This window comes from Bos mutus, chromosome 3 (genome assembly GCF_027580195.1).
Source record: "Bos mutus isolate GX-2022 chromosome 3, NWIPB_WYAK_1.1, whole genome shotgun sequence".
Classification (NCBI taxonomy): Eukaryota; Metazoa; Chordata; class Mammalia; order Artiodactyla; family Bovidae; genus Bos; species Bos mutus.
This window is the reverse complement of record NC_091619.1, coordinates 20,863,447-20,877,889: the sequence shown is the minus strand read 5'-3', so window position 1 is coordinate 20,877,889 and position 14,443 is coordinate 20,863,447. Positions and strand designations below refer to the sequence as shown.

The 14,443-nt window shown below is 45.3% G+C and overlaps 1 protein-coding gene across 1 annotated transcript in view; it reads left to right on the top strand.

The window, feature by feature from the left end:
- The window catches only part of ARHGEF11 (Rho guanine nucleotide exchange factor 11), a 117,370-nt gene that overhangs the window by 62,284 nt on the left and 40,643 nt on the right, over positions 1-14,443 (top strand). Inside the window, 6 exon segments of the mRNA XM_070367371.1 lie at positions 7,580-7,668; positions 8,632-8,730; positions 11,699-11,748; positions 12,106-12,163; positions 12,742-12,920; positions 13,726-13,797. Coding sequence (XP_070223472.1) covers positions 7,580-7,668; positions 8,632-8,730; positions 11,699-11,748; positions 12,106-12,163; positions 12,742-12,920; positions 13,726-13,797 — 547 coding nt within the window.

Genomic DNA, 14,443 nt, shown 5'->3' with positions numbered 1-14,443 from the left:
GAATGTTGAGCTTTAAGCCAACTTTTTCACTTTCCACTTTCACTTTCATCAAGAGGCTTTTGAGTTCCTCTTCACTTTCTGCCGTAAGGGTGGTGTCATCTGTATATCTGAGCTTATTGATATTTCTCCTGGCAACCTTGATTCCAGCTTGTGTTTCTTCCAGTCCAGCGTTTCTCATGATGTACTCTGCATATGTTAAACAAGCAGGGTGACAATATACAGCCCTGACATACTCCTTTTCCTATTTGGAACCAGTCTGTTGTTCCATGTCCAGTTCTAACTGTTGCTTCCTGACCTGCATACAGGTTTCTCAAGAGGCAGGTCAGGTGGTCTGGTATTCCCATCTCTTTCAGAATTTTCCACAGTTGATTGTGATCCACACAAAGGCTTTGGCATAGTCAATAAAGCAGAAATAGATGTTTTTCTGGAACTCTCTTGCTTTTTTCCATGATCCAGCGGATGTTGGCAATTTGATCTCTGGTTCCTCTGCCTTTTCTAAAACCAGCTTGAACATCAGGAAGTTCATGGTTCATGTATTGCTGAAGCCTGGCTTGGAGAATTTTGAGCATTACTTTACTAGCGTGTGAGATGAGTACAATTGTGCGGTAGTTTGAGCATTCTTTGGCATTGCCTTTCTTTGGGATTGGAATGAAAACTGCCCTTTTCCAGTCCTGTGGCCACTGCTGAGTTTTCCAAATTTGCTGGCATATTGAGTGCAGCACTTTCACAGCATCATCTTTCAGGATTTGAAATGGCTCAGCTGGAATTCCATCACCTCCAGTAGCTTTGTTCGTAGTGATGCTTTCTAAGGCCCACTTGACTTCACATTCCAGGATGTCTGGCTCTAGGTGAGTGATCATATCATCATGATTATGTGGGTTGTGAAGATCTTTTTTGTACAGTTCTGTATATTCTTGCCACCTCTTCTTAATATCTTCTGCTTCTGTTAGGTCCATACCATTTCTGTCCTTTATCGAGCCCATCTTTGCATGAAATGTCCCCTTGATATCTCTAATTTTCTTGAAGAGATCTCTAGTGTTTCCCATTCTGTTGTTTTCCTCTATTTCTTTGCATTGGTCGCTGAGGAAGCCTTTCTTATCTCTTCTTGCTATTCTTTGGAACTCTGCATTCAGATGCTTATATCTTTCCTTTTCTCCTTTGCTTTTTGCTTCTCTTCTTTTCACAGCTATTTGTAAGGCCTCCCCAGACAGCCGTTTTGCTTTTTTGCATTTCTTTTCCATGGGGATGGTCTTGATCCCTGTCTCCTGTACAATGTCACGAACCTCATTCCATAGTTCATCAGGCACTCTATCTATCAGATCTAGGCCCTTAAATCTATTTCTCACTTCCACTGTATAATCATAAGGGATTTGATTTAGGTCATACCTGAATGGTCTAGTGGTTTTCCCTACTTCAATTTAAGTCTGAATTTGGCAATAAGGAGGTCATGGTCTGAGCCACAGTCAGCTCCTGGTCTTGTTTTTGCTGACTGTATAGAGCTTCTCCATTTTTGGCTGCAAAGAATATAATCAATCTGATTTCGGTGTTGACCATCTGGAAATGTCTATGTGTAGAGTCTTCTCTTATGTTGTTGGAAGAGGGTGTTTGCTATGACCAGTGCATTTTCTTGGCAAAACTCTGTTAGTCTTTGCCCTGCTTCATTCCATATTCCAAGGCCAAATTTGCCTGTTACTCCAGGTGTTTTTTGACTTTCTACTTTTGCATTCCAGTCCCCTATAATGAAAAGGACATCTTTTTTGGGTGTTAGTTCTAAAAGGTCTTGTAGGTCCTAAGGAGAAAAAGAATTGTAAGGAAAGTCTAACCTCTACCTAGTTTGCTGTTACTGGGATAGTAACTCTGGAAACAATCTTTGATGTGTGAATGGAGTAGAGCAGATGATTATATTATAATAAATACATTACTGTTGTTTGTGAACAAGGTTCTCACTGTGGGAAAAGAAAGATAAAATACGGAATTGGGGAAGATGAGAGAACCCTGTAATGTTGGAGTCAAACAAGATTTCCTTGTAAACTCATAATTTCTTAATATGTCCTGGCTCTGTCCATTGAACGGCTGGGAAGCAGTGGCAGCTTCACAACAATGAGCACCTCGCACCCAGGCTTGTTTCTACACACATTTCCTACTAAGAGGAACCAGGGCTCCTTAAAAAAATGTTTGAGTCCAAGTCTGACATAGAGAACGTACAAGGTGAGCCTGGAGTGTTTTTGTAGTTGTTGTTTTTTGTGCCAGAAAATAAGGCAGATGGTGACACTTTAAAGGACACAGGAGCTGGCTTGTAGAAGCTCCCACCAGCCAAACTGAGACAACTTTAACATTTTTTAAAAAGCAGTAATGGATTATAATGTATTTGCATTGGAGGGAAAAAATTCGTGAGTTCATAGCACTGTTTCAGAAAAGGGATAAAATGACTTTCTTTACAAGATTGCGGGCTAATAGATGTGGCCGGAACTACAGGCTTCACAGAGTGCCGTTCTGCAGCCACCAGTGCGGTAAGTGGCTCAGGCGAGGACCTTTTGGACTGTTGCCCGCCAGGCTCCTCTGTCCATGGTATTCTCCAGGCAAGATGCACTGGAGTGAGTTGCCATGCCCTCCTCCAGGGAACCTTCCCAACCCGAGAATCAAACCCGAGTCCCCTGTGTCCCCTGCGTTGGCAGGCAGGTTCTTTGCCCACTGAGGCATCAGTCAGTCCCCAGGGAGCATCAGTGGGTAATAAAGCTGTTGTGTGGGAAGCTGTTGGACAACAGGATGGTCGTACAGTCTCAGAATAGCACTCCACCCATTTCCCACTAATTTAAGTGGGAAAATGTAGATTTACCAGTGAGAAATCTTAGGAGCACCAGCTTACCTAAGTCATCAAACCTATCCTCACCAGAAATGGGCGAGCTGTGTCACATCAGTTATCTAACACTCTTTTAAAATGTTGAATTTGAACCTAATCCTAAAGAGACAGACAAATCTATTGCAGGCCATTCAATAAAGCAACCGGCTGGAACTCTTCTGTATGTTGGTGTTAGAAGAGACCAAGAAAAGTAGGTTGGGGTGGGGGGAGGGGGTGATATTCTAGATTAAATGAATCTAAAAGCTATGAATAAATGCAGTTCTAAGATCTATGACTGGATCCTGTATTGAGGCAGTTGGAAACAACTGTATAGGAGATTAGTGAAAGAATTAGGGAAATTTGAATACAGGCTATATACGAGATAATATTATATCAAAGGTAAACTCACTGGGTGTGCTGTTGGCATTGTGGTTATATAGAATTTTAGGGGCCCAAGGGGGTATATGCTGACATAGTTAGGGGTAAAATGTCATGACATCTGCAACTCTCAAATGGGAAAAAGTGTATCATCATAAAAAGATAAAGCAAGTGTGACAAGTGTTAATTGGTGAATCTAGATGAAGGGTATGTAAGTATTCATCATGCTGCTCATTTAACTTTAATATATAGGTTTGAGATTCTTCCCAGAAAATATTGGGGTAAAACAAATGCGAGCTGTAGTGGCCAGGGAAGGCTTCACAGAATCAGGGCCATTTGACCAAAGCCTTGAAAAGGCAGAAGTGAAGAGAAGGGATGGAGGCCATGATAAAGCAGAGGCGAGAATGAGTGCAGCATCTTTTAAGATCCAGTAGAGGCAGGACAAAGTGAGCAATAAGAGTGAATTTGAAAGGGTGCTTGGAGCCACTTGATGAAAAGCCTTTAGTAGTAGGTGACACACATATCTGATCATATAGAGAGTAACAAGGGAAATCCTGGGTTCTTGATCTGAGGGGACCCAAAGAAATAGTGTTTGGGAAAGTTAGTCCATTGTGGTAGAATACTGGAGGAACTGGAGAGTGAAAACAAGAGCTGTTTTCTTTTTTATTTTAGTAATTTGAGGCAGTGGACATATGGCTTAAAGTGACGGATAGCAATGATAATGGAAAGGAAGGAGCAATTCTGGGAAAACGTAAAAGGACTTAGCAGTCTCTGTAACTGACTGGATAAATATGGGGCTTAATGAGAAGTTGGATCAGAAGATCTGTCTCAGTGATGCCATTTAGAGGGCCACAGATTTGGGGGAACTTCTCTGCTTTCCTGGGCTTCCTATGTTCCCATCGGATTTAGGCTGATTGGAGTCTGATCTCTGCTGCTAAAGTTTAATGGGAATGTCATCAGGAAGAGGGGGAAACCTGCATGATAGTCTTGATCTGCTGATACAAGCATTTCTTCCTCCTCTAATTCTAATTCTTCCTTTAAGCTCTAAAAGGAGGAAAAAACCCTGTACCTGTTAAAATTATGTTGTAATCCCCCTTGTCCTCCGCTGTCTCCGCCCTATGCGGTGACTTTTTTTTTTGAGAGGAACTTTCCATGGCTGCTGAAATGATCCTTGTCTTTGCCCCAGCAATCCTGTACAGCCAGGTGCATAAACCTTGGCCAAGTGTGCCCTTAGTTATGTTGAACAGTTCACAACCCAGCCCAAATGCAAAACCAAACCAGGTTAGGTTACCAGACTGTTCCTTCTAAGCTTTAATGTGGGCATAGGAAACCAGTCTTTCACAGAGCCGAGCAGAACCAGGCAAGGAGGAAGCCCAAGCTGTCCTAGGATGGGATGGGTTTTCTTCTGAGGTAGTGAGCAGGGAGGAGTTCACGCCCATTCTGGGTAATCCAGTGGTGGGATGTGATGGATGTGGCCGAAGACACCAGACGAGCAGCTGGAAGAAAAGACCTTTAAAAGTTTATTCTGCGAATCCCTCGCTGCTGCAGGAAGTAGCTCTGCCCCTCAGCGTTTGCACTGAAGTTTCGTATATCTGCCTCATTCATTACCTGCAAGCGACTGCGTCTCACTCACTTTTGTACCCCTAGCGCCAGCGCGGTATCTAAAGCAGCACTGTCCAACAGAACTTTCTTCAGTGAAGGAACTGTTTTAATCTGCACTATTCTATAAGGTAGCCTATATTCTATAAGGTAGTCATTTACATATCTGTGTGGCTAGTGGCTATTGTATTAAATAACAGAGGTTTGGATTCTAAGACTTTCCCTCCCCCATTTTATTGAGATCTAATTGACATATAGCACTACCTAATTTTAAGATGGACAGCATAAGGACTTGACACCCACGTATTGCAAAATAATTACCACAGGGATCTTCCCTGGTGGTCTAGTGGCTAAGACTCCATGCTGCAGATTCAGGGGGCCTGGGTTCAACCCAGGTCAGGAACTAGATCCCCATGCAGCAACTAAGACCACCCCTCCGCACAGCCACAATTAAATAAAACGATTACCACAGTAAGTTTAGCTATCATTCATAGATTCTAGGACATTTACTTAATGATAAGCTAAGTTGAATCTTTACCTTGGATGAGGAGGTGGAGGTCAGGGCAGGGCATGATAGACTAGAATAATTTGAAGACAGCCAGAAGTTGTAGCTTCTGGAAGTTTGCCTTCTTGTCTGGTTGACAGGTGTAGTAATGGGGAGTAGAGCAGAAGGAACATCAAGGAGGAAGGAGCAGTGTGTGCCACACATGACGTGGGGCGCAGGAGCCAGAAACCACGGCAAGTGAGAGAACAGGGAAGAGCGGGGACCAAACAGGACGGCGCACTCGCCATGCCAAGCGTGGGGAGTGCTGACCGACAAGACCGCCGTGACCTGATGGACCTTACCGCCCAGAGACAGACGAACAAGCGGTCGCATTGAGTGTTCACACTGCAGTTAGGATAAGCACTGGGAGCTGCGGTTACGGTGGAGGGGCTGGCTAACTAGCGCTTCCTGTTGGCTGCGGCATCTGTGACCTTTCTCCCAGGTGCAGTGGTGAAACTCTGAAAGGTTTCAATCAGCAACAAGGTGCAGGCAAATCTGCAGTTCAGTAAGCTGGATCTACTGTACTGTGGCCAGTGGTTTTTCTTGTGAACCAACCGTCTCCAGTGTCTTGTCTGGTTTATGTCTTGTTTTGTTTTCCTTTCTTCCTCTTTTCCTGCGTCACTCTCTCCTGGGCCCCACGCTTTTCTTCTTCCTTGATGTCCTTCTGTCTCTGATCCAAAGATCAGCCAGTAAAAAGCAGTCTCACCTGTCCAGGTAAGTGGGGTGCCAGGGTGAGGGGGGAGGAACCACCCCCTTTTATATGTAAAAGTTATGTACTTGTGTGTATTAGTTGAATAGTTAATACTTTCACATGACTTAGAGTTTAAACGGTAACAAATGAGAAGATAATCGAAAGGTTCCAACTCCATCCCTTTCCCCGGCAGTTTTCTCCCTCAGCGGCAGCCAGGGATATACGTTTCTTTTGTACCCTTCCAGAGAGATTTTGCATGTTTTGTATATATATGTAAACAAACATATAAGCAAATCATTTTCTTCTCTCTTACCATCTACATAATTCTGCATCATGTTTTTTCAATCAACAATGTTTCTTGGAGACCATTCCTTGTCTTATATAAAGAGACCCCTCATTCTTTTATAGACTGAAGGCTGTGTCATTATATTGATATCCTGCAGTTTATTTAACCAGTCACCTGCCGCGAACACTTAGATTCTTTGCAGTGTTTTGCCTCCGCACAAGGGCCTCCGTGAAGACCCTTTTACGTAGTCATTTGCTGGATATGGCTAGGAGACGCCCTCTGGAGGGGCAGCAACTATTGATTAGGAACTGGCAGCTCAGACACTTTTCTAAAAAGGAGAGGCATAGTAAAGATCTGAGCTTCTCCTGTTCCTGCAAGGCCCTGTTATTAGATCTGGTTTGGTGATCCCTGGTACTTTGAGATTTTAGGGCTGTAATAGTTTCTAAGCAGGATGCCCTAAGCTGGCTGTAGAAATGGGATTGGAATATACCATCAAACAGACCCGATTTCTGTTCTCCATGGTACACACAAAATAAATGGAATCTCAGAAGCTTGGGTGATGACCATTCTACTCCGCCTTTCTAGAAAAGGGTTCAAATTGCCAGTTATCCAACAGGTGAAGTTGCCAGTTACCCGGCTAAAGGCCTGGTCAGCCTCCTAGAGACACTTGTTTTGGAGAGGGATGAGGAGCCTAAGCTAGAGTGAGGGCGAGTGTCTCTGCTCCCGCCCCTTCTGTCCTCGGCTGTGCCCTGCAGGCCTGTGTGTGTTTTTGACCCTCCCATCCTTGGCTTGCAGTCTCCTCTTCCTCGCAAATCGTTGCCTAAACTAACTAGCTGTTTGTTTTTTCCTATCTTTTTCTCGCATTCATTTTCTCCGCCGCGTCCGTTCTGTTCCATCAGCCCCATTGCAGCCTGGTAAGACCCACCACGCGTGTGTCTGTGCACACCCTGTTCTTGCTATTGTCTCTTTGTCTCCTGACTCCAGGAAGGGCTATTTCCCTTGACGCCTTGCTGGGTATTAAAGAGATCATATCTGCTCTGCCCACCTAGCATTCCAGATAGGTGGTATTGCCCGTGGTGCAGACATGGCCAATCTCCCACCAGATGGAGCGGGGTACAGAGTGAGAGGGTCAGTCTCTTGTTACCCAAGACTCAGGGCCCCTGTCGACAGAGCTTCCTTCTGCTACGAGGGTGGTCCCTCCCTGCTCAGTTCGTTGATGTGCTTTTCTTACTCTTTCTCCAGGTTAAGTAGCCTGTCTTTGGGAGATTCAGCACCTGAACGCAAGTCCCCTTCTCACCACCGCCAGCCCTCTGACACATCTGAGACAACAGGTAATCTTCTCAGGGCATCAACACATAGGCACAGAGGTGTTCACCCAGACAGACAGATCTGCATACCCTAGATACAAGACGACTTAGCCTTTATATTGAGCTCGTAATGTGCACGAGGCGTTGTGTTACGTGTTTTTACCAATTGTCTTATTCAGTCCTTTTATCAGTGGTAGAAAGTATCCCTCTTTTACAGATGAGGGAGCTGAGACACAGAGTGGTTAAAAAGTTTTCCAAGTGTGCAAACTTGTAAGATACAAAACCAGGACCTGAAACCAGTGGGGTTGTAGCTAGAGCTCGTGCTTTCTCCGTTACAGGAAACAGTATCTAATACACGCCCACAGTGTACAGGATCTCATACGTGCCCACAGGGATGGAGTCTGAGGGCAGTTACAGCCTGGCTTTCTTTTTCCCTACGTTCTGTGTGTGATTGTGGCAGAAGGGGTTTTCTCTAGTCGTTTATCCTTCCCTGCATTTTGGCACAGGCCAGCCCTCAGTTGCCCCCATGAGTTATCCATCTCTGCAGAGGCAACACGCACTGGTGACCCACCTTCTGTATTCACTGAACATGATTTAATGGAAAATTTCCAGGGTCAGTTAGGCTTCGGTCCCGGGGTTGCTTCTCTGAGATATTAGTCTTCAGCCTGGCGTTGGCCAGCCCCCTTTTTTGTCCAGTCCCACTCAAACAAGCCTAAAAAGAGAAACATGTACAAGAGAGACAACCACCTCCACACCTCAAGAAGGGAATTTCTTGTGTAGAATACAGAGTAGGTGACAGGGTTTTGTCGATTGCTGAGAAAGGCTTGCATTGCAAGAGTGTGTTTGGACAGGCTGTCGAGGGAATCCGGAAAGGCTCTCTGGAGGAAGAACCACACTAGGGCTCTGCTTGTTTGGCCCTGGCTTGTGTGCCCTGACTTCGCAGTGACAGACCCAGCTGAAGCCCCTTGTCCTCCGCCCCCTTGCCAGGTCTGGTTCAGCGCTGCGTCATCATCCAGAGGGACCAGCATGGCTTCGGCTTCACAGTCAGCGGGGACCGCGTCGTCCTGGTGCAGTCTGTGCGGCCTGGTGAGTGCTGTGTCCCCCTCGCCAGCAGTGGACAGTTCTTAGAAAGTCACCGTGGATGTGACCGTGCCATAGGACTTGGAGAACTTGCATGTGCTTTTACTAGAGGCCTGGGCGTCCTGTGGCATGCATGGTTCATTCTAGAATTGGTTCCCTGGGCACATCTGGGGATGCCTCCACAATACTAAGCATTTCTAGGGCTCACACTCTGGGCTTGATTTCCCTGTTGGAATTGTGAAAAAGGCAAAATAGCCCTCAGGTCATCAGGCAGGTGCCTGATTGCCCTCCAGGGGAGCTCCTTGTCCCAGGTTGGAAGATGCCATGGAGAAATCGAAGACCCACTTTCTTCTTCCCGCCTTCACATGACCTCGCTCCAAGCACAGATGGTTACTGTGCTGCAGCATTCACAGTTGAGGCAGGCATTCTGTTCCAGATATCTGTGCAGATACAATTACACTAAGTAATAAATGACTGAAAGATGTATGTTGGACAGTACACAAGAAGAAGGGTTACTTGGAAGGTTGTGTTGAGCTAGTTTGTTCGAAGCATAGTATCTCCCTTCTTATTAGTTTGGGGAGCCTTCTTAGAAGAAAATCGGATTTCAGGAGTAGTTTGAAAGATGGCCATAGAGAACATGTTGACGAGATGGGAGTTTGGTGGGAAGCGAGTAGCGAGTGGGAGGGCATTGTAAGCAAATCAGTTGTGTATGGAAAAGCTTCAGGTATTTCAGAGCTCTGTAATGTCTGGTGGTAGAATCACTGTTGTTAAGTGACCCAGATTGAAAACTAGGAGCAGGAAGGAGATGGGAGTGGCGAAGAATATGAGGCAAGTGTCTCTAAAAAGAGTGAACCTCATTGTAGCAAATGGGATTGGTCCTGGCAGCATGGTACATCCCAAGCAGGAAAAAGAGTACAAGGAAAGGGGTAGGTAACTGGCCAGCATTTTCCTACTAAGTAGAGTGCAAAATGGAAAGGATATGTGCTTTACTTAACTTTGGAAGAAATATTTGGAATTTATTTATGTGAAAGGTGAAAAGAGAATTTCAAATTCATGACCAAAATGAGGTATGTGGGCCATACGAGGATATAAATAATTAGCACTCCTTATGTTTGGGAGTTAACTTTTATCAGGGGGAGGTTTGCTTTTCATATCCTAGGGTAGAACTCTGAAAAGAAACTTCTTCTTTGCTTCTGTATTCTCTCGAGGTTCCTGGACTCGGGTGAGAGAGCGAGTGGGACTGCCAGTAACTTGTACTTTGCCTCTGTGATCTCTTTGATACAGAATGTATGAGGATCCCCTCCAGTGAATTATGAGTTCAGGGCTCCTCCAATTTTTACCCACCTCTTAGGCCTGAGCAGAGTCAGGCTCAGAGAGGAAAGAACAAAAGGATGGCTTGCAGTGAAATATGAGTTTTGGAAAATATGTGTATGAATGTGTATTTTGGGCAGGAGAGAGGAAGAGACATCATTTGGATTGGCATCGAAATCACAAGAGTAACACCGCAGTTGTTATTATCTTTTCCAGATTGTAGGCTTCTCAGGTCACTGTTTGTCCAAGTGCAGTCTGTGCTCTGCTCCATTAGAATCACCTGGGCCCTTAGGACGATTGGAATCCTCATTCCAGGCCCAAGTCCCAGCGCTGGGTCACCCTCTGACAAGGGGGCCAAGGAATGTGCTTTCTGACAAACTCTTCTGGTGATTCTCGTGCTTACTGAAGTCTATAACTTCTTCTCTAATTCCTTTACTCTGGAAAGTTTAAATTTTTTTTAATCACTAAGTTATTAGTGTTTCATGCATTCAGGCAAAATCACTCTTCCCCTCCACCTTTAATTTCTAGATGACAGTGTAAAAGAGAGTTTTCAAGCTAGTACTTTTCCCACAAATAGCACACTTTAGATTGGGTAGTCTGGATCCCAATACTAAAAAGCCAAATTGGAATGTAGTCATCACTGTAATTTCTCTTTTTGGACTAGAAACATATAGATGTACTTTGTGGGAGTTTTGTTTTGATCAGACGAATGCAACTTACGGATTTAATGATCATCGGGGTAAATTTACAAAAATCATAGTTTTTATGCTTCTCATGAAGCATAAGTGTTTCCTGTGCTTTCTGAGTACTACTTAACTCATTTAAAACTACATTTTGCCCTCCATATCCGTGAGTTTCGAATCTGAGAATTCTACATCCATAGATTCAACCAACTGCAGCCCAGAATTTCCATCTGCAGTTAGTTCAATCAAATGTGAACCCGGAAGGTATTGTACTATGCCGTTTTAAGTAAGGCACTTGAGCACGTGCAGGAGGTCCTAGAATTAATCCCCAGTGGATACCCAGGGACGACTATACATGGTGGTCAGAACCGCTGCGGCTGCAGAACCATTTTTTTAACAGAAAATAAAGCAGTGATCATTATCTTCCTTAATGCTAGGAATACCCACAATGTCTTTTATGAACCTCTCAGGACTTAGGGACCAGGATTTGGAAACTCTTGTTGCAATTCTTTTCTCATACTGTATATTCCTCTTAATAATTACTTCAACAGTTATTTAATACAGTAAACTCTTTCTTCCCACTGGATAATAGAAATAAACTCTTATTTGACCTTGGAACATATCCAGACACATTCACATAAAGCACACATTGCTCTCCCCGGAGTCCGGCCCTGCCTCTCTGCCAGTGTGGCCTGGCGCTCAGAGGAGAAGTCTGCTTCTGAGCCAGGTGGCGAAAAGAACAGGAGATGGGACCTCAGACAGTCCAGTCTAGCTCAAAGGTAGTTGTGGCCCTGGAGCAGAATAGGATACATACCCAGCATGTGAAATACTTAACACAGAGATGAGAAGAGATTTGAGGGGGAAGGTGATCTGGCAGGTTCATGAGTGGAGACTCAGTGACCTCTGGAAAGGTGGTGGGTCTTCAGTGACCTCTGGAAGGTGGTGGGTCTTCACTGACCAGGCCTTCTGCTTCCTCACAGGAGGTGCAGCCATGAAAGCCGGTGTGAAAGAAGGTGACCGGATCATCAAAGTGAGTGAAGTTCCCTCCCTGGGTGACAACCCCCCTCCCCCGCCGGCGGGGACGGGGAGTGCAGGGTCACTTCTGGCCTTGGCCCCTCCTGTACACTTCCGTTTTCATAGCATCTGTCATCAGCCACTGACCAGGAGGGTGGTACAATGACAGAGAATACCATGACAGAGAATGGGGATTAAGATAGCTGGGTTCCGTATTCTAGGCCCTTCTTGACTGTGACTAAGATCTATAACAGGTTTTACTATACTAAAGAGCCCTGATAAATGGCTCCCTAAAGAAGTGGCTTTGACCTAAGAAAATGATCCCCTAGGCTTCCACTGCCATTACTCAGTCATGTCATTTGTCCCCCAACAGGTGAATGGCACCATGGTGACTAATAGCTCACACCTGGAGGTGGTGAAGCTCATCAAATGTGAGTTGGAAAGAGGTGGCAATGAAAGAAAGTCAGGGAGCAGATGCACGGGGGGCACAGGGGGAAGCAGGCCTGTTGACCCAGCAGGGTTCCTCTGTAGACGCGGGAGGTGGCTAAAGTCTTTAATCTTGGCTTGATCATCGTAGACTGCCACGGTTCCCTCCTGTCATTTCAGGTGGAGACGCTATTAATCTCTCATCCGACACGTTTATTTTTCTACCCATCTTTGCACTACCTTTTAGATCATGTTCTACTAAGACCAGGTCTCACTCAAATACCACTCACTCCCCTCTCCCAATCCTGAGAAACAAGGGACTGAGTGGGCAGCTCCCAAGTAGTTGTGGGTGGGGTTTTGGTTGAGGCCTCTGCCTGAGGAAAGGGAAGGAAAGGAGCCTTGTGCTGGTGTAGGATGGAAGGACAGGAATTAGAGAACAGGTGGGGCATTAACCGTGAGGAGAACTTTACCTGCAGAATTATAAGCTTAATGGAAGGAGAGGGGAGAACTGCCTCCTTTGTGCCTGAGTGTCTGCTGTTGCAAACAGCACCACTTGAGCAGCCCTCTGTTTGTCTTCCTCCAGCTGGGGCCTATGTTGCTCTCACCCTCCTGGGCTCTTCGCCCTCATCCGTTGGTGTCTCTGGGCCCCAGCAGAACCCAGCCCCAGCAGGAGCTCCCCGAGTCACCCCAGTGGTCCCCCCACCGCCACCTCCTCCACCTCTGCCACCTCCACAGCGCATCACAGGACCCAGACCTCTGCAGGTAATGGTCCCCCTGCTCCTCTCCTCATTCTGGTGTCCCTTTGAAGAGCTGCCCATTGGAATGGAACCAGGTTAAATCGAATGGCATGCCAGTAGGAAGAGACAAGAAAAAGAACTATATGAAGGCCATCAAAAAAGTGGAACAAAATGAGAACTACATTAAAAGGGCGTTTTGTGCTATAGTGTCCTCTTCCATGTAAGTGCATATGCGGTTTATCAGGTAGCAGCGTGCAGTGTTTCCTGTGTGCGTGCAGGACTCTAAGGAGGCCCTTTGAGAGTGTTCCTCTCCATCAGGGTGAGGGTGCACACCTCCAGGCATGGTCAGAGGAGTCTGTAAAGACTGTTAACAGTCACTGTTGCAAAGATGTGGAATAAGTCAAGGAGTAAAGGAGAGGCTTCCTGGGGAAAAAGAAGGCCTGGAGGAATGAAATATGGAGCCCAGTCTATAGGGGAGAGAGTCAGGAAAGAGCAAGACTAGTAGGGGGAGAACCCAAGGACCAGGATAACCTGTGTGAGGAGTTAAAAAAGGACTAGAGGCAGAGAGTAATAGGGAACAGGATTTTCCGATTGGAAAGAAGACTGACCTGCAAGTCCTGGAAGACTTTAGAGAGCAATTTGATACCAGATGTGAAAAATAAGATTTTATGTTTATTGAGCTCCAGTGAGATAGTAAGTGTTATTCAAAACATTCTTACCACCCAGGCTGTCACGTCATAGCTTTCCTTGCCTGGGACTCACCTGGAGGAGGAGAATAAAGCTACTAATTGGGCCCCAACTCTCACCACTGTCATGTTTTCCACTCTTAGGATCCCGAATTTCAAAAACATGCCACCCAGATCCTTAGGAATATGCTGAGACAGGAGGAAAAGGAATTACAGGTAAGGTCACTGCTGAGGATAGACTGGCCATTGCCTTCATGAGATAATACTTTATCAAAGCAATCTACCAAAGTGTACAACTTAATTTGCAGGCCATATGCTATCACAGGAAAACCTTAATGTCAAACCTCAGGACCTCTAAAGAATTGTCACAGGCCAGTGGAATTTGTTAAAGTAGAATTTGACTGATGCAGAGAGATTTCCAGGCATGGGCAATGATGTGCAGGGAGAACAAGAAGTTTAATTTGGCTGGAAGGAAACGACCAGATTCCAGTAATAGCTGTGGCTTACAGCGAGCTCCTGGCCCCTCATTTCAGTTCTATTGTGCCCACTGTATGTAAACCATTACTTTAATTCCTAAAAGATTTGATACTTCTTGCCCTCAACATGTTTACAATCTCATGGGGAAAATTCATATTACAGTAGGAAAGAGAGTGGGAGGGACAAGGAAGATAGCAGATTATTATTATTAATTAATAATGGGAGATGTAAGGGAAACTTCACTGAGAAGATTGTATTTCAGCTGGGCCTTGAAGAGCAGGGCTTCAGTAAGCAAAAGAGATGGGGAAGAGAATGGACAGCATAGCTCCAAGGCACCAAGACATGAAAATATACTCATTTACTTAACAAACATTAAGTTCCTACT